Below are 23,097 nucleotides of genomic sequence, written 5' to 3'. Positions count from 1 at the left end.
GCCAAGGTACTTCATTTAGATGTGATTTCCCTCTTTTACGCCCGCAGCACTCGACGGTTCTCCGAAGCCGTGGACCTGGCACCACACCTCCGTGTGCCGGTCCGGGCCGCCTCCAGCCTCATCCCCGGGCAGCGGTCCCCGCCCCCCACGTCCGCGGAGCCCAGCACGGGGTCCTAAAGGCAGTGGACGCCCCCGAAGTGCTAACGCAGGCCTCCGTCTGAGGCAGGGGCGCCCTGTGTCGGCAGGGAAGGCAGGTGCCCACCTGCGTCCACGCGAGCTCCCCCAGCATCCCTGGGTTGGGCGCTGGGTTCTGAGCAAAGGAGATGGTTCGGGGGAGGCCGGGGCGCCGCTGCGGGGTCTGCGGGGTCCCCGGCTCGGTCCAGGCGCTCACACTGGCTTTTCCTGCCGGGGCTGCCTCCGCCGGCGCCGGCTTCCCAGTTGCCGGGCCTGGGTCGTCCGGTCCGCCCCGCCGCTGGGGAACGGGGCGGGGGGGAAGGGGAGGGCGCGCCCCGCCGGGGTCCGGGCAGGTGCAGGGCGGGGTGCAGGGCGCCAGGGCCCCGCAGGGAGCGAGTCCCGGCCCGCGTGGTGGTTGAATTCGGGGCGGGGCGGGGCGGGGCGGCGAGCCGGGAAGGTCGCGGGGGAAAGCGGCCCGAACGCCGGTGCCCTGGGCAAGACGATGAAACGGCTGCTTCCCGGAGAGTGCCAGGAGCGGCGGTAAAGGGAGCCGGGCTGCTAAGTGACCCGGCGGAAGCGACACGCTCCCATGCCGTTAGTTCAACGGTTCCCGGCCGGAAAGGAGAAGAAGGAAAAAACAAAACAAAACAACAACAAAAAACACCAAAAACAAAAACCCAAGCCCACGAAGCTTCCTGTCCCTTTAAAAATGGCGGCTCCGCACCGGCCCGCTCTGCTATTGGCTGCCCGAGGGGGCGGGGCGGGGCGGGGGCGGGGCGAGCGCCGTGGAGCCCCGCCCCCTACGGCAAGCCGGACAGAGCAAGATGGCCGCCGCCGAGGAGGACTGTGCTGCCGGTGCCGACGCGGACCGGGAACTGGAAGAGCTCCTGGAAAGTAAGAGCTCGTGGGACGAGAGGCCCGACGCGGGCGGTCGTGAGAGCTCGCTCGAGGGCGAAGCGAGCCCCGAGGTCCTGGGGGCGGGGCGGGGCGGGGCGGGGAGGCTCCCGCAGGGTTGGCGGGGGCGGCGGGTCTCCTTGCGACCCCGGAGCAAGCCCCTGGGCCGCGCGGGCCGCGGTCTCCGTCCTCGGCGGCGGGTCAGACCGGCGGTGCCCGGGCCGCAGGGGAAGCGGCAGCGCGCGGGACGGCCCGACCCCAGCCCGCCTTGGCCTCGTCGCGCAGGTGCCGGCACCGAACTTCCCGCCGGCAGCGGCTTTCGGCGCCTGGGTCGGGGGCCGCCGCTCACCTGCCCTTCGCCATGTCAGACCCCCCCCCGCGCCCCCACTCAGGCCGCATGTTCTTTCCTGCCCGCCCCGGCCCTCCCGTCCTCGGGTGGTTGCTTGCCCACAAGGGCCGGTGTCGTACCCCCCACCCCCCTCCTCCCCCAGCCTGGCAGGCGGGATGGCGGTGAGGACTCAGGTGTTCAGGGCAGAGGTGAACACGTTCTGTCTCCTGCCCAGTCACAGAGACGTGGGCAGACAGAAGGACGGTCAGACACGGTGAGGAGCGCCAGGTGGCTCTGTGCTTTGGCACACGGCTATCTGCAGGGGCGGCTATCTGCAGGGGCGAGCCGGCTGCGGGGAGCTCCGGGAGCTCCGCCCCCCTCCCCGGCAGGGCTGAGGCAGGGCTGAATCGGAGGGTAAGAGGAGAGACCTTAGTGCCCTCCGGGGAGTCCGGTGTGCTAGCCCTCAAGTCTGTGCCACACCAGGACCCAGGGGACGCCGGGTGGAACATCATGTGGCTGCCGCTTCCTTTGCCAAAAATCATTCTCTGGAGGCCTCCAGAGTGAGTCCAGGGGTTGAGGGACATGTGTGCTCTCTGCCCTTAGACGTTTATGTGGGATTTCTGGGAAATCGTTACAGTGTGGCAAGGAGGCCTCTGTGTAGTGGGAGATGAGTTTGCACAACTCCTAACTCCCTCCTCCCGGCCCTGGGAGAGATGCCTCCTCTTCCCCCCAAGGGATTCCTTTTACCGTTGATCACCATAAATTGGGTGGGTAGATGAGGAGGGAGGTGGGGAAGCTGATTGAAGGGTGGGCCAGGAGAGGGAGACTCAAAAAAAAAATTTTTTTTAGGAAGGTTGGCACATTGATTGTTCTCCTAGTGCTTTGCCCAGAACTGCCCCCCCCCCACCGCAGCCTTGCATCCTCATCCACCCCCCAACACACACACTGTCTCTTGTCTCTGAAGGTGCTCTTGATGATTTCGATAAGGCCAAACCCTCCCCAGCACCCCCTCCTACCACCACGGCCCCTGATGCTTCGGGGGCCCAGAAGAGATCGCCAGGAGACACTGCCAAAGTATAAATTCCACCCTCTTAAGGGACGGGAGGGGATGGGCGTGCATCTCTGAGCAGACGTGGGGCAGGCCCCTGTGGGTTGGAGTGGATGGGGGGAGGAGGCCTCGGCCTTAGAGTGCTGAGCGCTCTTGCAGGCCTCAGTCCTGGTAAACAGGGACTTTCCATGATGGAGAGGTGGGTTCTCAAGGCAGTTCTTTGAAAAAAAAAAAGAGTAGGTTTACATGATTGTTTTGGGAATGCCACCCTATACCCTTTCCTCAGTGGCCAGATGCCTTTTTTACTGTTCTCCTTAAGAGAGGTAGTTAGAATGTCCAGTGGAGGCGGGCGGGAGGGCAGCACTGCATTTCCCAGAGCCACTGCCTGTGGCTTGTGTCAGAGGGGTGCCAAATAAGAGATGCATTTTGGCCACCCCTTCCCTGCAGGATGCCCTCTTCGCCTCCCAAGAGAAGTTTTTCCAGGAACTGTTCGACAGCGAGCTGGCTTCCCAAGCCACTGCAGAGTTCGAGAAGGCAATGAAGGAGTTGGCTGAGGAAGAGCCCCACCTGGTGGAGCAATTCCAGAAGCTCTCAGAGGCTGCAGGGAGAGTGGGTGAGAAGGCAGCCCAGAGGGCTGGAACTCTGTGAACCAAGTCCTGACATCTGTGTTGCCTGAGAACACTAGGTCTCTTAGTAAAGCTGATAGCACTCATCATATCACTGCCGTGGGGAGGGGCCGGGAGGCGGGAAGAGGGATGGGAACATGGTATGATGAAAGGGAGGAGGCTGAAAAGACATTGAAAAGATGACTGAAGACTGACCATTTTAAAGGTCATAGTGTTGTGGGTGTCATCGTGGAGAATAAACTGACATGCACAGTTCGTGTAGCTTCATAAAAATGACTAGGAACCACAGAGGATTCAAGAGATTGGTGTGCTAGTGATCCACTAGTAAATGTTCTACATCTATATCTACTATATAGAAGATATCTATATCTTCTATATCTATAGATCTATAGCTATATCTGTATCTACTTGATAACCAAGTCAGTCTGAGTAGGCAGACAGCTAAAATCTAAAATGGCTTTTTATTTTAAGATTATTTATTTATTCATGAGAGAGAGAGACAGAGACACAGGCAGAGGGAGAAGCAGGCTCCTTGCAGAGAGCCCGATGTGGGGCTCGATCCCAGGACCCCGGGGTCATGCCCTGAACCAAAGGCAGATGCTCAACCACTGAGCCACCAGGTATCCCCTAAAATGGCTTTCTTGATCTTTCTTAGGCAGTGATGCGACATCCCAACAAGAATTTACGTCTTGCCTGAAGGAGACACTAAGTGGACTTGCCAAAAATGCTACTGATCTTCAGGTGAGGGAAAGGGGTGGGGTCCACAAGGGACCCCTCAGGCATATCAGCAACAGAGTCTCAAAAGACAGACTTTGTTGGGTAGCATCTAAAGTCTGTTCCTGCCACACTGTTTTGTTGCAAGTGTAAATCGTTTTCTCCCGCCTGAAAGGGTGGTAAGCATCTCAAGAAGGCAATATACATATCTTCCTCAACTTATGATGGGGTTACGTCCTGATAAATCCATCCTAAGCTGGAAATAACATAAGTTGAAAATGCATTTAATACACCTACCCTACTGAACGTGACAGCTTAGCCTCGCCTACCTTAAACACTACAGAACACTTACACAAGCCTAGAGTTGGGCAGAATCATCCACCACAAAGCCTATTTTCTAATAAAGTATTGAGTATCTCATGTAATTTATTGAATGCTGTGCTGAATGTGAAAAACAGAACGGTTGTAAGCAGATAGAATGGCTGTTAGTGCATCGGTTGTTGACCCCGGTGATCACGTGGTGGCCTGGGAGTCACAGCTGCTGCCCAGCATCACAGGAGAGTATCATCTGCATTTCGCTAGCCTGGGAAAAGATCCAAACTCAAAATGTGAAGTACAATTTCTACTAAATGTGCATTCCTTTCACACCATCATGAAGTTAAAAAATGGTCCTAAGTTAGGGACCATCTGTATTTGCTCACCTCTCTCCTGGCCTTTCTAGAACTCAGGCATGTCAGAGGAAGAACTGACCAAGGCCATGGAAGGGCTGGGCATGGACGAAGGGGATGGGGAAGGGAACATTCTCCCCATTATGCAGAGTATCATGCAGAACCTACTGTCCAAGGATGTGCTGTACCCGTCACTGAAGGAGATTACAGAAAAGGTTTGTGGACTTAGATTTCTGCTTTCCTTCTTTGTTTTCCATTGCATCAACCCCTGTGGGCTACTTTGTCTGCTAGAGCATACAGAGCTAGAGTAACTCCAGTGCATGATCCATTCACTATTTTGTTTATTTGGAGCAGGAGAGCTGGGACGAGCTGTGTCTCTGGGAATAAAGGTACCACACCGAAGATGTTTAAGGTAGAAAGGGAAGTCCTTCAGCTCTCATTCCTGTAATCTGGTTCGAGACTGTTGCTGACCAACCCTTTCTTACATAGTTGTAATAACTTCATTTGTTTCTCCAACAAGGTTTCACTGAGGATTTACTGATTTATGCTACAGACAGTTTAAGAGTAGTGTGAAGGATGGTCCCTGCTGTCAAAGAGCTTACGGTTTCACTGAAGAAACAAGATACAGGAATAGTAGCTCTTCAGTGCCACGAGTGGTCAAGTGTGATGTGAACAGTGTGGACCAGGAGACGATAGACCAGGGTCTGGGTGGACCAAATCCAACTCAAGCTAAGAATGGTTCTTACACAGTTAAAGCTTGTAAAGTCAGAACAGAAAAAAGAAAGGATATGTGACAGATCACATATGACCTGTAAGGGCTCAAACAGTAGTGGTAGCACAGCCAGGTGATGTGGTTGGAGTCAGTGCTGCTTCTCACACTGTACTCCCTTCTTTAGTATTTCCTTCCTCAATATCTTCTTCGTTTCTTCAAGTTCTATTGTTTTTTATATTTAATTGCCCTTCCCAGGCCATTGTTCATTAATTCTTCCCCACCCATTCTCTCTTCCCTTAGTATCCAGAATGGTTGCAGAGTCACCGGGAATCTCTTCCTCCAGAACAGTTTGAAAAATATCAGGAGCAACATAGCGTCATGGGCAAGATATGTGAACAGTTTGAGGCAGAGACCCCCACAGACAGTGAGGCCACTCAGAAGGCTCGTTTTGAGTTAGTGCTGGATCTTATGCAGCAGGTAAGGCCTCCCCTTGCCGTCTGCCTCCTAGTGCTGTGTGTTTGGGTGTTCAGTACCTCCTCAGGTATCAGGGAGGCATGCCGCACTGCCACACCTGGGTGGAGGAGGGTGCCCAAGCGAGGTCACATAGCCTGGTCCTCAGAAGAAAGGTGAGAGACCATGGCTCAAATTCTTAATTGGGGTGCTGTATTGTCTTCCAGGATTTTCTCTTTCTCAAATTCCTCTTATTTTCCAGCTACAGGATTTGGGCCATCCTCCAAAAGAGCTGGCTGGGGAGATGGTGAGTATATGATCCCCTAGATTTGAATCTGAGTCCAAGTTTCTGGAATTCTGTAATCGTTAATGATTGCATGTGAGGTGATCACCATGGCTACAGGGGAGGTACCGTCAGAAGCTCTCATTTGAAGTAAGAACAATAATCTCAGTCCCCCCGTCTCTTCTCCAGCCTCCTGGCCTCAACTTTGACCTGGATGCCCTCAATCTGTCAGGCCCACCAGGTGCCAATGGCGAACAGTGTCTGATCATGTGAAACACAACACGTGTTTTGTCCCTGATTCCCAGCCCTGGGGAACATCTGGAGTCAGCAGGACCACTGGGACCTGAGGCTGGAGTGTCATCTGCGAGAGCAGTCTGCCCTCTGCCCTCTGTCATCCCAGCTGAGATCGTGCCATACCAGCTGAGGCTTTTACTCTCTCTTTCTAGTAATAAGGCCTATTGTGCAGGCCATTTCTGTGAGCCCCATCCATGTGGTTTCTGCTGCTAGCAAAGGCCCAGCTACCTACCAGATGAAGGAAGGCACCCCTTGTGGGGCATGCACTTTCTTCCCTCCCAAATAATGTTATATATGGCCACACAAATGTTCACTTTTGCATCCAGGGTCTTCGTGCCTTGTCTCTACTCCCTCTTGGACCTGGGGAGCAGAGACAGAGTCCTGGGACTCTGTGTTTCTCTAGTTCTTTGGGGCAGGGCCTTTGGGAATGAATGGGGAGAAACTTCACCTGGGCTGGGGCTCTAGGTCTGTCACCATTCCCTCTTGCCTTCGGACAGACCGTTGTGAACTCTGTGAAGGAAACGGAGGTGGGGGCTTTTGCATCTCATCACAGTAGGACTGAAAGAGAAGCCCTGGGATTCTCCTCTCTCTGGGTGCTGAGCCTTCAGCTCCTTGTTCCAGCCCGAGAACTCAAGGTGCTACCTTGGTTCTTTGTACAATGCTGTGTGATCTGGGTGAAACCAGCCCTTGACCTTCCTGCGCCCCTGCCTCCTCATCTTCTCTCTTTTTAAATACCTGTTTATTCCAACTCTTCTCTGAACCCAAGCTGTGACAAAGAAGGGCCATCCACCACTCTCATTGGCACCTCTCCCTGGAAAACAGATAATTATAGTGTCAGGTCTAGGAAACGAATGACTGTTCTTCCCCAGATCCAGATATGTTCTGGCTTATTTGAGACCTCTGATTTCTTTGAATCCTGTCCCTTGATTAAGCAAGTGGCTTGGGAACGGGAGTGGGGTGCAGCCTGGGTCCTTTTTCTTGACTAATAAATATTCTGATTGAAGAGTGTGGCCTGTTTTTCATTCAGGTCTTTCTCTGATCTTCCTCACCTTCTGTAAGCTGCCATGTGAAGAATGTTTGCCCGCTAGTTCTGGCTTCTACCACCACCCCCCTTCCTCAGCTCAGTCTGCACCTCAGTTGGCAATGGAGACTGAGTCGCCATCTTGCCTCATTCCCTCTGGGTGTTTCAATCTGGGAAGCCCTTCAGTTGGTACCATACCCTAACATTTGGTATTCTTATTGTTAGTAATATATCGTTAACATGGTATTTTTTTTGTTACTTTTTTTTTTTTTTTTTTTTTAGTTGACCTTGCCCTTTTCTTGGGGAGCCAGTCCATGGACATTGGCTGCCACGTGTCAGTGGATACTCTGGTCAGACCAGCTGGCATCCCGTTTCTGCACTTGGAAGATAATGCACAGAGCAAGTGTACATTCAGCCCGAGACACTTTGTGCTCCTGACATGCCACTTACCTCAGATTAAGCTTTTCACCCCTTAAAATGATCCTGCATGTCCCAGGGTATTGGCAAGGAAGGAATACTGTGAGGGCCTCAAGCTGTTTGGGAAAGTCCTGCTACTTTACCTCTTTTTTTTTTTTTTTAAGATTTTTTTTTTTTATTTATTCATGAGAGACAGAGAGAGAGAGAGGGAGGCACAGAGACACAGGCAGAGGGAGAATCAGGCTCCACACTGGAAGCCCGACGCGGGACCCGATCCTGGGTCTCCAGGATCACGCCCTAGGCTAAAGGCGGCGCTAAACTGCTGAGCCACCTGGGCTGCCCCCAGTACTGTACCTTATCAGAGTAGGGAAGAGTCCTGGTCCCAGGCTGAGACTCCTCTACTCTGGAGGAGGTGGGAGCAGTGTAGGTGGACTTGCGATGGTGGGCACAGGGCCTCAATGGCCAAAATTCTCTCCTAGCTCTAGCCAAAAGGTGGACAAGGATAGAGAGGAAAGGGGAAGAACAAACCCTGTCCCTTGAACCAAGTGCCTACCATACTGGCAGTTTTCTTTTACAAATTGTCACTCCTGCTGGCCTAGTCAGGGCTTACTCCAGGAATCTAACAGATGCCCTAGTCCAGTTTACTTTAGTTACCAAGCCATTTGTTTTCATTTCATTGAACATAAGCAAATTCACCTCCATTACGCTCTGTTCCAAAAGTTACTATTTGAGTGATTCTGGGACTCATCAAAGGACAGAGCAGTCCTTCTCAAACTGTCTGTGGTAAAGGACCAGGCTTTTTGCTTTATAAATATCCAGTCCTTTGTACCCTAAGATGTGTTCCTGTTGCCTGTGACAAGTGTGCAGTTCACACGGTACACAGCCCACTACACAGGCTTGGCCACACCTGAATTGACCACACCCCTTTCAGGAGAAGTCCAGTGATTAGGCACCTGGATATTACAGCAGGGTCACAATGCTCAAAGGTTTCTAAACACTCAGTTTCTAACTCATCATGTCATAGACTGTTAAAAAAAAAGTGTTCATGGACCAGTACAAGTCTTGAACCATCTTGAGTAGCACTGCTCTGGGCCCCCCCCCAGTTTCCATAGTTCCATCAGCCGCACTGATACATTTCTGTACCTGTTCTCTCTCACTTGAGGATTGCTTCTAATGAACTTTTTTCTTTGGCAAGGTATTTCACTGTAAAGATATTTATAGTATTTTTCTAGCCTTTTCTCTTGCTTGAAAATAGCCATCACAGAGTTTAGGTTTAAGCTGTATATGGAGTTTTTATGCCACTCTCAAACTTTAAAGGAGGTGCCCTTTTGTTCCGAAATTCTGTATGTTAGATAATAAATTTGTAGTTGTTTGGATGGTTTAATGAATTAAGAATTGAATTCACATAGAATTTGTGATAATGATATTTTAGCAAGGGCCCCAAGAGGTGCTTATAAATAAGCTGTTGAGATGGCTTTGGGGAGCTTGGAAACAATGATAGCTTGCAGTAAATGAAGCTTAGATGATAGACCATATAAGAAATGATCAAAAGGTTTAGAGGAAGTGGGCATGCAAGAATGAATGTATATTACACTGGAAAACCCACCACTGACCATGTTCCACAGGAAGGCCTAGGGACTTTTTTTTTTTTTTTTTTTTTTTTTTTAAGGAAAGGCACTAATGAATGGGTCACCAGCATCTTTGAGAAGTTTAGAAGTGGCTCTGTGGGTGGAGGCTGATGGAAGGGGATGTTTAAAAACTGGTTTCCTTTAGAACAGTGAGGATGATAGGATCCTGGCATAGCAGAGGCCAAGTGGCAACACTTAACTCTCAGATGCAGGGTGGGTGGATTCCCAAAAGGGCAGTGTGTTCAAAGTGGAGATGGCTAATGGAACGTGGGTAGTTGTAGGGACCAGATAAATGGACAGCCAAGGAATGTATTGATTTATAGTTAATTAAGAGAGATGAAGAATGATTGAACAGAAGGAGGTCAGTAACTTCAACAAAAAATCAAAATTCCTTGCCTGTTTCCTACGCCTAGGATAGTTCTCAGACTCAACCTATCGTCTGAAAGAACCATATACGTAATTAACCATTGGGGAAGATTACTAGATTTTTTAAGTTGGAAAACTGGGATTTAACTCTGATACCCAGGGACCTAAATTAGCACCGCCACAGCTCTTCCCTCCTTACACCCTATCCCTATTGCAACAGGGAAATATGGGATCAGAATGGAGTGCTTGCCCAACTCAGTCTCACAGTGGGTCCAAAAAACCACTTTATGATCATCTTTTCAGTTTCCAAATGTATAATCAGAATGGACATATTTGGCAGTTGGTAGAAAGTCCCAATAGAAGTCCCTGGGGGAAAAAAAAAAAAAAGGGATCCCTGGGTGGCGCAGCGGTTTGGCGCCTGCCTTTGGCCCAGGGCGCGATTCTGGAGACCCGGGATCGAGTCCCACATCGGGCTCCCGGTGCATGGAGCCTGCTTCTCCCTCTGCCTATGTCTCTGCCTCTCTCTCTCTCTCTGTGACTATCATAAATGAATAAAAAATAAAAATAAAAATAAAAAATAGAAGTCCCTGAAACTGTACCCTCACTCTGCCAAGATAGAAAATAAAAAATAATATTGTATCCTGGGGAAAATGACAGTGATTAGTTCAATGCTTAAAAAGGTAGAAGGATGCAGGGATGTGGGTTTCCATCTTTGCCTCCTTTAGTTTCACCTGTCTGGCTCTTGTAACTACTGAATTGCCGTGGACTACAGCAAACTACAGTAGGTAGTTGTCCAATTGCAATATTGTGTTGGGTGTGTTTTCTCTACTAGAGAAAGTACTACAGCTTTTGTCACAGGTATACGGTTGTTAGTTAATGTGTACTGTCTGACCCTTTACAGAAAGTTTGCTGACTCTGTGTTCTAGTGAATATGTTTTTCAGTACCCATTAAAGAGTATCAGAAGCAGTTTGCATTTGCAAGTGGTGGGCACCAGTGTATACTCACAATCCTGACTAGTGCTTTGTCCATTCTCCCCCTTTGACACAGTGTAGTCCGAAGGGAGCTGGACATTCTACAGAATATCACATTTGTATGCTTTATTAAGCTTACGCCACTCAGGAATTAAGGATATGCTAATCGGACCTGATGAACAAGCAGTGTCAAATGTCAAGTGTTCTGGATTCCTTGATGTGACACAGACTCCAGAGGGTAGAAGATAAATCCTGTAAAACTACAGGGTCCTGCACATTGGTTAAGTTTTTAGGAGTCCAGTATTCTGGGACATTCTCTGTAAAGATTAAGTTATTGCATGTTATGTGCTTTACTGCAAGAAAGAAGCACAGTGTCTTGGTAGGCCTCTTCTTTTTGGAGGCACCATATTCTGTACTTGGGAATGTGGACTACAAGACCAGCCTTTGCAGCAGATCCAGGCTAAGATACAGGCAGCCCTGCTGCATGGGCCAAATAGCTTGGAAAGTTCTATGGTACTGAGGTATCTGTGGTAGGGAAAGAGGGTGTGTGGATTCTATGGCAATCCACAGTAGGAGAGTTCCAGCATAGATCTCTAGGGTTCTGGAATAAGGTTATGCTGTCTGCAGTAAAGAAAGTTTCATCATTTGAAAAGCATCTCCTGGCATATGATTAAGCCCTGATAGAGAGTCAGTACCTAACCACAAAATGTCAAGTGACTGTGATCAGTTGGCCATATAACCAGTTGGTTATTGTGAGACCCGTCAAGTCATAAGATTGGGTACAATAGTAATCCATCTTACAGTGGAAGTGGTACATTTGAGAAGAAGCCCAAACACACTTGGTGAGCACAAGTAAGTTTATCCTTGGTGAACAAGGGTCCCCAGACCTCCATATTACCTACATCTGTTGCACTGGTGGCTTTGTAAGAATTCCTACAACCATTTGACAGAGGAGGAAAAAAATCTAGGTCTGGTTTGTGGGTGAGTTGGTTTGATATGTAAGGGCAATCCAAATAAGGACTACTGCTTCTCAGCAGCCCCATCTGGAGTGGTCTTGAAAGTCAGTGAGGAGAAATTCTCAACCAGTAGGTCTTTTTATGTTTTTTTTTTTTAATTAAATTAACTTATTTTTGAGAGAGAGCCCGAGCAGGGGGAGGGGCAGTGGAAGAAGCAGGTTCCCTGCTGAGCAGGGAGCCCAACTTGGGGCTCAATTCCAGGACCCTGGGATCATGACCCGAGCTAAAGGCAGATGCTTAATGGAGTCACCCAGGCGCCCCAACTCGCAGGTCTTTAGGCAATGTAGCTGATCATCCACTTTGTCTGGAAAGAGAGAAGTGGCCTAAGGCAAGGGTATACATGAATCAGCTGGTGGGCTGGTTGGTCAAGGGCCCAGAAGGTACAAGATAAGAAAATGTGCAAGAAGTTCTGGTGAAGAGCCTCTCGGTGAGGCTGTGAGAGTGGGACTTGTCACAGTATTCACCAGAAAAGTGTTAACTAATAACCAGAGGGACAGGTTAATTTAGTCAGGAGCCTCAGCTAGCCCAGTTCTTGGTTCTTGCACAGTGTGCTCATGATTCAAATCACTGTGTTGGCAGAGATGGAGCTATTTATCCACCTATTAGCGTTGGACTCTTCTCTTACCCAAGGCTGACATAGCTATTTCTAAATATCTGTCATCTACAAAGGACAGTGCCCCTAGCTCAGTACCACTGCCCAAGGAGAACAAGCAGCTACCTGGTGGCAACAGTTCCATGCTGGCAAAGTCAACAACTTACTCTGCTTGCGTATTTTCCTTTGCTTATCCTGCCGAAAAGTGCTGTGGCTAGTACTACCATCCAAGGACTCAGAGACCTTTGATCTGCTGGTATGGGATCCTACATAACAATGCCTTGGAACGAGGGGCCCATTTAATGACAAAGCAGGTGCAGCAGTAGGGACAGGACAGTGGGGTCTGCTGTTCTACCAAATACTGTTCCATCCAGAGGCTTCCTACCTGGTAGAGCATTGGGATGGCCTTTTGAAGGTGCATTGGTGGTGCCAGCAAGAGTGAGGTGCTGTCCTTTACAATATAAACCTACATGGCCATAAATAAGGTGATGTATCCTCAGCCCTCCGGTAGAGTCCAAGGGCTCTGCGGCTAAGGGGTGGAAATAGAAGTGGCCCCATTCAACATCACTCCCAGGGATCTACTTGAGGAATTTGTACTTCCAACCCTGCAACTTTAAATTCAGTCTGGAGGTGCTGGTTTTGGCGGTGGGGTGGGGTGGCACGGGATATCCCTCTAGCAGACAACATAAGAATCTCAATAAACTTAAAGATATGCTGCCTTCTGGTCCCTTTGAGCTCCTAATGCCAGCAGACGATCAAGCAAAGAAGTTAACCACACCACCTGGGATAACGGACTGTATGAGGAGGTAGGACGGCTGCTAACGTGGACACAGAGAGCAAAGTATTATCCTTGGGATATCCTTTGGTCCTCCTATACTCTAACTACAAATAAGTAAACAATTACAGCCTGGAAGGGCCTGATCTCTAGGGATGAGGGTCTGGGTTACTCTGCTGGGTAAGTCATCTAGACTAACAGAAGCGCTCATCAGCAGAGGTGAATCTAGAATGGGTGCTAGAGAAGAGAGACAATATCATTTACAGCTTAGGGACCCCTCTTGCAAGTGTCCCCAGAAATTGTGATTAACCGGAATGCTGGAGAAACTGCCTGGATAAAATGAACTTGTGCTCTTTGTTCGACAAAGCACGTGGATCTGAGCAGTGCTAGAAGTGGACTGTTGTAAACATTGTTGGTACCAGATCTTCTTGACCAGGAAGTGTAAGTCTTGGCTGCTAATAGTTCGCAGTTGCATCCTTGTGAGAATTGATTGCCCTCTGTGCCAATGGAGCCACTTCTGAAAATTCCTAGAAGGTTATTCCCTCCTGAGGACAGCCTCACAGCCAATGATACGATACCAGGTTCTGCAAAGAAGGCAGCTGGGATTCTGATGGAGATTGTATTATCAGTGATGACATGTGGTTGTAATTGTGTTATCAGCAAACAATACTAGGTTGTCAGCAAATGATCCTTCCCTCTTTCCCCATGGTGGGGCAAATGTGCCATTTATGTGCCAAGAGTTCCCAGTGGAGGGTAAACAGGAACACATCTCTACCTACTTTTCCTCCTTGTCCTGTCTTGCTTCCGTCGCTGCATTACAGGTTTTACTTGAGAGCACTCCCTCAACAAACCATTTGCACAGAATCCCTTTTTTGAGTTCTGCTTTTAGGGAATCCAGCTTATGAACAGTGGTATCAATTAAGAGATAAGAATAGGAGCAGTTTGAGTTTGGCAGAGGTGGAGCAAAGGTGAGTTCACTTTGAGAATGTTAACAGTACCAGTGGCTGGAAGAAAAGGGAACATCCTCAACCTGATAAAGTACAGCTATGAAAAACCTACAGCTGACACTATACTTAATGGTGAAAGCCTGGATACTTTTCCCCTAAGATAGGAACAACACAAGGATATCAGCTATCACTATTAGTCAGCATTGTGCTGGAGGTTCTGGCCAGTAAAGTCAAGAAAGAGAAATGAAAGGCACTGAGATTGGAAAGGAAGAAATAAAACACTATTTGCAGACGGTATGATCTTGTATAGGAAATTCTAAGGACATGCGATCAATTTACAAAAATCCACTGTATTTTATATGTTTGCAATGCACAAAAATGAAATTAAAACAGTCCTGTTTACAATAACATAAAACGATGGGCACCTGCGTGGCTCAGTGGTTGAGCATCTGCCTTTGGCTCAGGTCATGGTCCTGGGATCAAGTCCCGCATCAGGCTCCCCACGGGGAGCCTGCTTCTCCCTCTGCCTGTGTCTCTGCCTCCCTCTCTGGGTCTCAAATAAATAAATAAATAAATAAATAAATAAATAAATAAATAAATAAATCTTTAAAAAATAAAATAAAGAAGGGAGATTTAGATAAGTGGAAAAGCATCTTGTGTTGATGGAGCAGAACACTTAACATCTTTAAGATGGCAGGACTCCCAAATGATCTCAAGACTCCGTGCTGTCCCCATCAGAATCCCAGCTGACTTCTTTGTGGAAATTGACTAGGTAATTCTAGAATTCACAAGAAGTTGCAGTGGACTCAGAATAAGAAGAGTCCTGAAAAAGAAGGAAGACCCACACTTCCTAATTTCAAAACTTCCTGCAAGTGTGGTATTGGCACAAGGATAGACACAGATACCAATGGAATAGACTTAAGAGTCCAGAAGAAATAAACTCATATCTACGGTCAACTGATTTTTGACAAGGGTGCCAAAACCATCCAGTGGGGAAAGACAATGGTGCTGGGACAACTGGATAACCACATCCAAAAGAATGAGCTCAATCCTTACCCCACATTATACTTAGAAATTAGCTCAAAATAGGTCAAAGACCTAAGAGTAATAAAACCATAAAGCTCTTAGAAGAAAACAGGGGTAAAACTGTCATAACTTTGGGTTTATGTAGGGGTTCATAGATATGACACCAAAACCATGAGCAACAAAAGAAAAAAAAAAGATACATTGGACTTCATCAAAACTAGAAAGCTTTGCGCTTCAAAGGATGCCATCAAAAATGAAAAGACAACCCACAGAATGTGAGAAAGTATTTGTAAATCATACCTGGTAAGGGATTTATTTCTAGAATATATATTCTTACAACTCAGTTAAGAGAAAATTTAAAATTGGGCAAAGGATCTGAATAGACATTTCTCCAAAGAAGACAAAAATGTCCAATAAACATGAAAAGATCCTCGACACCATTAGTCATCAGGGAAGTGCAAACAAAATCACAGTGAGATACCACTTCACATCCACTAGGAAATAAAAAGTCAGATAATCAAATATTGGCCAGGATGGGGAAAAATTGAAACCTGCAGGTGTGAATGTGAAATGGTAAACTGCTTTGAACAACAGTCAGTTTCACAAACGATTAGGCATAGAGTTAGCCATGTGACCCAGAAATTCCACTTCTAGATATAGATCTGAGAAATGAAGTATGTGTCCACATGTGAAGTATATGAATTTTCATATTATTCATAATAGCTGTAAGGAGCAACCAAAGTGTCCAACGATAGATAAAGGGACACACAAGATGTGGCATATTCATACAATGGAACAATATTTGGTTATAAAAAGGAATGGAATACTGATACACGATACAACACGGGTGAACCTGAAGACACGCTAAGTGAAAGGAACCAATCACACACACACACACACGCAAATGTATGATTTCATTCATACGGAAGTCCAGAATAGGGAAATCATAGATACAAAGTAGTTAATGGCTTCTTAGGGCTGGAGGGAGATGAGAAGATGGGTGATAGCACAGGGTCCCGGGTTTCTTTCTGAAGTAATGAAAATAGTTAAACATTGACTGGTGATGGTTGCACATATCTGTGAATGTACTGAAAGCCATCCAATTGCACACTTTAAATGGATGCTGTGAATTTCATTTCAATAAAGGAGTTCTTTAAAAATTGCCATTGGCTATCAGCAACGTTAAGTCTAAAGCTTGAAGGAGAAGCCTGATTGGCAATAAAGATTTTGGGATATGGGTGGTAGTTTAAGCCTTGAGGATGGTTAAGATCACTCTGGAGGAACACGTAGAATGAAGAGGAAGAGTGGCTCCTGAAGCACATGGTCAAGTGATATAAATAGAACTATGAAATACAGTGTTATAAAAATCCATGAGACAATATTTAGAAGGGGTAATGGTCATCAACAACCTCAAATGCAGTAGGAAAGCTCAAAATAAGAAAGATTTGGTGGTTAGAGCAATGGTGTCCATCAAAGCACAGTAACCAGATCAGAGTGGGAGTTTATTTCCAAATCACTCTTGTTGAGGTCTTAACCTCCATGTTTCCAAATCCGGTAGTTGACTTTTAGTCCTCTTAACCTCACACTGTTAAAACAGGAATGACAGTTGACAGGCCCTTCTTGAAACATTTAAGAAATTTGTTTTATAAGACCCCTTGCTCTCTTGGGTTTTAAATTATATTTCCTGGTTGCTCTTTTATTTTTTTTTTAATTTTTTTAAATTTATTTATTTATTTATGATAGTCACAGAGAGAGAGAGAGAGAGGCAGAGACACAGGCAGAGGGAGAAGCAGGCTCCATGCACTGGGAGCCCGATATGGGATTCGATCCCGGGTCTCCAGGATCGCGCCCTGAACCAAAGGCAGGCGCCAAACCGCTGCACCACCCAGGGATCCCACCTGGTTGCTCTTTTAAATGAATTTTCCTGGATTTTTTTCCCCCTGACCTTTACTAGTTGGAGCGCCTTGGGATTAGAGGGTTCAGCCTATAAATAGACTGCTTTTCTTTTCTTCCACATTAAGTAAGCACTCCGCGCTCCATGGTTATATATGCAGTTTATTATACCTAATGACTCCCCAGTTTATACCACCAATTGTCTTCTGTGAGCCTCAGATTCATATTTCAATTGTTTACTCAGTAGCTCCATTTGGAAATCTAATAGGCACCTCCCGGTTTAACGTGTCTAAAATAGAACTGGACATTTTTCCAAAAAAAAAAAAAAAAACCCTCCCCCTGCTTCTCCCCCCTCCTGCCAGGAGTTCTAGCTCAGTAAATGGCATTACTATTTATCCTGTCGCTCAAGTCAAAAAACCTAAAATAGCTTGACTCTTTATCTTGCACTCTATATTGAATCTATTAACAAATCACCTCTGCCACCTTCAAAGTATGTCCTGAATCCAGCCACCTCCTACCATGTCCACTGCAACACTAGCCTTGCAGATCTTTTGCAATAGCTTCCTTCCTAACTGGTCTTTCAGCCTCTATTATGCCTCCCTGCAGGCAGTTTTCAAAGAATCAATCAGAGTAAATCTTTTCATTTATAAATCAGATCACGTCACTTACTCAGAACCCTCCATGGCTTTCTAGCACTTTTAGTCTCGAGATACAATCCAAAGTCCTCTCCTTGGTCTATAAATCTGGGAGTGATCTGGCTCCCGTCGTACTTCTCCAAACTTATTTCCTATCTGCCCTTTTGCCACACTGGCTTCCCTGCTGCTCTTTGGATACACCAAGCACACTCAGGCTTCAGGTCTTTTTACCTTACTGTTCCCCCTGCCTGGAATTCTTCCTGTGTATATGATTTCCTCTCTCACTTCAAATCTTTTTTTTTTTTTTTTTTTTTAGATTTTATTTACTTATTCATAGAGACACACAAAGAGAGGCAGAGACACAGGCAGAGGGAGAAGCAGGCTCCATGCAGGGAGCCTGACATGGGACTCGATCCTGGGTCTCCAGGATCATGCCCTGGGCTGCAGGCGGCGCTAAACCGCTGAGCCACCCGGGCTACCCTCTCACTTCAAATCTTTATTCAAGTATCACCTCAGCAGGGCCTTCCCTGAGCCCCCTCTGTAAAAGAGCACACCTACTCAATCCTGCTTTATTTTTCACTGGTCTTCATATCATCATTATTGTCGGTGTGACCCTGTCTTCCCCTTACACTCCCAACCCCTGCACTGAGAAATAAGCTGTGACTCCAAGAGTCTTGGTTGGTTTTATTCACTGCTTCAGCCCCAGTACCTAGAACAGGGCCTTACACACTATAGGAATTCAACAGCTGTTGATGGGGTGAATGGAAGAATGGATAGAATGGTAAGGCATCAGACAGCTACTTTGCACTTTGGTCCTCTTCTAGATACTGGAATTACAAAGATGAGAAGCCTAGTCCCTGCTGTTACAGAGCTTATATTCTAGTGGTATACTTAGGTTACAGACACATAATTATATGTCAAATGTTAACAGGTAAAAAAAAATGTTAGAAAAAACAATGCAGAGTGAGAGGACAGAGGATGATGGTTGGAAGAGTCAAGAGCTGCCTCTCAGAAGTAGGATTTCAGTAGAGATATGACTGAGTGGAGAGAGCAAGTCTAGTAAAGATTGGGTAGGTGAGGGCAGCCCGGGGGGTTCAGCGGTTTGGTGCCTGCCTTCGGCTCTGGGGCATGATCCTGGACACCTGGGATCGAGTCCCATGTTGGGCTCCCTGCATGGAGCCTGCTTCTCCCTCTGCCTGTGTCTCTGCCCCTCTCTCTCTCTGTTTCATGAGTGGATGATTAAAATCTTAAAAAAAAAAAAGATTGGGTAGATGAATATCCCAAGAAGAGGGAACACATGTGGAAGCTCCAGAGATGGATCATGCCTTGGCTGGAGTTAAGAGTGGAGAAGGCCAATAAGGCTAGAGCAGAGGCAAGCTGTATGGAAGGAGATGAAATCAGAGAAATAGGTGCCAAATCAGGTAAGGCCCTCTTTGGAAGCAAGCCATTGTCATCACCTTTTTTTCTTTTCCCAATTGAGTGATGAGGAAGCTTTTGAGGTAATAATATGGGGAGTGGGGTAATATGACCTGACATATTTTAAAAGGTTACTCCGCCTGCCATCTGTTTAACTGGCAGGTTAATAGTGGAAGTAGACAAACCAGCTAGGTGTCCTTTGCAATAGTCTAATATATAATGACTTAGACTAGGGAAGTAGCCATATGAGGTGAAAGGGGTCAGAGGCTAGCACCTGGCCCTCTGGTCAAAAATCCCTGTGCCCTGAAGGCACCTTTCCAGGCGACCTCTGCAAGATTCCTTCAGGTGTAGGAGGGGAGCAGAGCACATCACCAGACCCGTTCTGCAGGGCCCGGGGCACGACCCCCACCTCCCCCTCTGCAGGGCCCAGGGCACGACGCCCCCCTTCTGCAGGGCCCGGGGCACGACCCCCACCTCCCCATCTGCAGGGCCTGGAGCAACAGCCTCAGGAATAGCTCGCCTGCACTTTAAGCTTCCGAAATCCTTCTTTTAATTTGAAAACGGGTAAATGGAAACTCGGGGGGGGGGAGCGGCCTCGAGGGCGTAGAAACCACCGAAGAAAACAAGGTCCTCGAAGGAAGCGGGGTCTGCGGAGGAGACCCGGCGGCGGCCGCCCGTTCCCCGTGTTGGAAGGCAGGGCGGACGCGGAGGCTGCCCCGGAGCCGACCGCCGCCCCCGCCCCCGCCGCGACCCGGGGCACCCCCGACCCGCGCGGGTTCCGGCGGCGCCGCGGGGCCGGGCCCAGGCTCGCCTCCCGTTGTGCGCACGCGCCGCCCGCCCGCCCGCCCGCCGCTGGGCCCCGCCCCGCCCCTCGGCGTCCTGGGAGCCGCGAGCTCGCGCGACCGCTCTTCCCCACCCTCCCGCCCTCGTCGCAAACGGGGCCGGAAAGCGCGGCGGCGCAGGCGCAGGCGCCCAGAGCGGAGGCGGCGGCGGCGGCGGCCGCTGGCCAGTGTAAGATGGCGGCGGCGCTGGCGGCGGCAGCGGACGGGGCGGTCGGGCCTGGGACCGTCGGAGCAGCCGCTGGCGGAAGGATGACCCGAGGCGGGGAGCGGGCCGCCGAGCCCCGCCGGCTCCCGTGCTTGTAACCGCCCCGCGGACACCCCCCCCCGACCGACCCGGTCCGTGTCTCGTTCCGGCTTGGCCCGACCCCGAGCCCCCGGCGCGCCCCGCGTCGGCGTAGGTCGGACCCCGGCCCCGGCCCCGGCCTCGCGGCTCAGGCGAGGCCCCGGCGCCAGCCCCGCGGGGAGGCCCGGCCGCGCTTGCCCGGCTCGGCGCGGGGCTGCCCCCGAGGCCGGCGCGGCGTCCGCGCGGGGGGCGTGCGAGCCCGGGGTGGCCGCCGGCGTGCGCGTGCGACCGGGGCGCCCCGCGGGTCCGAGCCGGGGCCGCCGCGCCCCTCCCCCACCGCGCCGGGCCCAGCCCTGGCCCGCGAGGCCGCGCGCGTCCCCTCGGAGGGCCGGCCCGGCGTGACCCCGCGCGCCCCCGCGCCCCCCCGCGCCCCCCGGCTCCCAGGCCGCGCGTGCCCCGGTCCCCCCGGGCGGCTCGTGCGCGTCGCCCCCCGCCCTGCGCGCGCTTTATCTCCGCGACGGCCGCGGGGCCCCGGCCCAGGGAGACCCAGGTGTGCGAGCCCAGGCTCCTCCCGGACGCAGGCCTCCGCCGTGTAAACTTTTGACTTTTCTCAGCCCTTCAGTGACCCGACAGACGCGTTATCTCAGGAGCCCAGCCTGGCCCGCCCGCAGGGATAGGAGGAGGAGGAGGAGGAGGTGAGTAGGAGCTGAAGCATGCGCATCCCCGGGCCACGGCGGGCCCCACCCCGGTGCCCCGTGCCCCGTGCCCCGGGGCCGGGGTCTGGGGCGGGCCGGGTCGCAGCGCCGGCCCCAGCTCCCGCCCCAGCTCCCCGGGAGTCACTCTGGGCAGTTCCACGGGCCCGCGGGCGCCCTGACTCCCCGTCCCGCAACTGTTGCTGCGTATCTTCCAGCGACTCCGGCTAAGCCTGGAAGCGAATGCGCCCCCCCCGTCCCCCCCCCCCCCCGTCTCCCTCTCCCTCCCTCCCTCTTCCTTTATGCCTCTGCCTCGTGCGTCGCCTCCGTGTGGATCGTGTTTCCTGCACTGTTAGAGGCTGGGAATTAACTTTGCCGGAGTTCCTGCGGCCGCGGCCTCTCGTCGAACCGGGTGTCCTCCCTCCTCAGGGCCCTGGGCCGCGCTAGTTATTTCTATTTGGAGGAGAATCTCGAGCTGCTTGTCACTAAAAGCCGGGCAGGGACGCCGCCGTCAGCTGGTGCCCGAGTTCAGTCCACCCCGCGGAGTTCCAGCTTGGCAGGAGACCGTAGCAAATAGGGTTAAAAAAAAAAATTTATGTATGTATATATATATATATATATATAGTTCTTTTGGAGCTGCTCTGAAGAGTTCTCGGTCATCCTGTGCGTTCAGCAGCAGCAGCACAGGCCAGGGCCAAACAGGGAGTCCGAACATACCGGTAGACAGGATTTTTTAACACTCCTAGGTTGTCTCTTTTTTCTTAGGTGTAGTGCTGTGGTTAAAGTCTGTGGGTTGTGACAGAGAAGCTGGGTGGCTCTGGGAGGTTGGGCCTGGCTGACTCTTAATCCCTTTACAGTTTGTGCTTGGTGAGGGTTGTCTTGTTCTACGTGCTGTCCTGATTAGAAAACGAACTGGAGTAAGACTACGTTATTGGTGGGGTGTATGTGTATCCGTGAGCTCTAAGGAGATAATACAGCCTTTGGAGCTGGACAGACCCGAGTTTAAATACTATGCCAAGATTTATTGGCCGTGTGACCTTGGGCAAGCTACTTAAAACTTCTCTGACTCTTAATTTCCACATCTCTAAACGTGGGATAATGCCACTAACGTCCTGGGGTCATTGTTAGTATTGGATGGGGGAACTTACATGAAGCTCTTAGGTTATGCCTAACGTATGATAGACACTAAAGAAGAGTGTTCTCTGTCTCCCTTACATGTCGTTGCCATGGCTTTGAGGAAGGTCTGCGTTAGTTTACACTTCTTTGGATTCGGCTTTTTAACATGTTTTCCTTTTATTTTTTTTTCCCCTCCCCACTTTAAATCATTTCTAATTGGTCAGCTTAGAATTATACTTTGTGGATACACCCCTGGAGTTATCTTTTGAGCGTGATTGAGGTCCGTGTGGTGGGGTTCAAGACCAGAGGACAGTGGAAATACTAGATGTTAGTCTGTGTGTGTCTCCAGATGCATTTTTACTTTTTTATTCTTTAAAGATTTTATTTATTCATGATAGAGAGAGAGAGGTAGAGACACAGGAGGAGGGAGAAGCAGGCTCCATGCAGGGAGCCCGACACAGGACTTAACCCCGGGACTCCAGGATCGAGCTCTGGGCCAAAGGCAGGCGCTAAACCACTGAGCCACCCAGGGATCCCCCTTCAGATGCATTTTTAGACTAAACATCAGCACATCTCCATAGTCGATTGCTTCTTTCCTCTTGGTCTGTTAGCACACCTGATGAGCGTTGACACAAGGATTATAATTCTTTCCCTTGCTGCTTTGGTGGTGGTCACTGTCTCTGCTCCAGCTACCTGTTAGGCCTTTTCCTTTCGGCCTTGAATAGAATACATTTTTTTTTCCCCCAGGCTATTGGGCACTGCAGTGATCCTCATCAATAGATTATCAGAGAACTAGATCATGAAAAGGTCTCCTTGTTCTTGGAAGTGAGTCTGGGGCTAGGGAGCAAGGAATGCAGTGCGTATTATTTCATCTCCCCAGCTGGACCATCTTAACAATACGATGGCATAGATGCAGGTTTTTAACTTTCTCTGTTGGCTATTCTTCTACATCTTTTGGGGGGAGGTAAGGGCACATTTAAACTGAAAGTGTTGATAATATTGCAGTGAAGTCAACTGTATTCATTCGGGCCAGTGGTCCAGTTAGAGTTGATCACCTTCCATTACCACCATCCAGGGTCTGAATTCTCCCAATTGAAAAGTAGACTTTTGGATGGAGGGTTTTGCAGTGGGCTGAAACTGCATTTTTATTATTTGTTTTTATGAGATCTGGAGATCTGTGTTGGGTAAGGGGTGGAGTTGGGAGGAGAGAAGAACGTATGTTGAAAGAGGCATAACTTTGTTCCTTATTACTCTGTGTGCCGGGTAAGA

At 49.6% G+C, this 23,097-nt stretch overlaps 2 protein-coding genes across 4 annotated transcripts in view; both read left to right on the top strand.

Annotated features, from left to right (window-relative positions):
- Positions 1 to 990: 990 nt before the first annotated feature.
- Positions 991 to 7,194, top strand: PEX19 (peroxisomal biogenesis factor 19). Its single transcript, XM_055334367.1, has 8 exons — positions 991 to 1,068; positions 2,361 to 2,470; positions 2,892 to 3,057; positions 3,726 to 3,811; positions 4,506 to 4,667; positions 5,465 to 5,641; positions 5,877 to 5,921; positions 6,087 to 7,194. The coding sequence occupies exons 1-8, from the start codon at positions 999 to 1,001 to the stop codon at positions 6,168 to 6,170; spliced, it is 900 nt and encodes a 299-aa protein (XP_055190342.1). The 5' UTR covers positions 991 to 998; the 3' UTR covers positions 6,171 to 7,194.
- Positions 7,195 to 19,887: 12,693 nt separating this feature from the next.
- Positions 19,888 to 23,097, top strand: part of DCAF8 (DDB1 and CUL4 associated factor 8) — a 42,592-nt gene continuing 39,382 nt past the window's right edge. Inside the window, exons 1-2 of one of the 3 annotated variants that reach the window (XM_055333918.1) lie at positions 19,888 to 19,906; positions 20,635 to 20,715. The gene's annotated coding sequence lies outside the window, so the exon portion shown is untranslated. The other 2 variants (XM_055333916.1, XM_055333917.1) reach the window with 2 other exon arrangements.

Source organism: Nyctereutes procyonoides, unplaced genomic scaffold (assembly GCF_905146905.1).
Source record: "Nyctereutes procyonoides isolate TBG_1078 unplaced genomic scaffold, NYPRO_anot_genome, whole genome shotgun sequence".
Taxonomy (NCBI): domain Eukaryota; kingdom Metazoa; phylum Chordata; class Mammalia; order Carnivora; family Canidae; genus Nyctereutes; species Nyctereutes procyonoides.
This window is presented reverse-complemented; position numbering and strand designations above follow the sequence as displayed.

Coding starts and splice junctions, on each gene's coding strand:
- PEX19 (XM_055334367.1), top strand. CDS start 999: ATGGCCGCCGCCGAGGAGGACTGTGCTGCCGGTGCCGACGCGGACCGG. Junction 4,668..5,464: donor TGAAGGAGATTACAGAAAAG/GTTTGTGGACTT, acceptor CTCTTCCCTTAG/TATCCAGAATGGTTGCAGAG. Junction 5,922..6,086: donor AAGAGCTGGCTGGGGAGATG/GTGAGTATATGA, acceptor TCTCTTCTCCAG/CCTCCTGGCCTCAACTTTGA.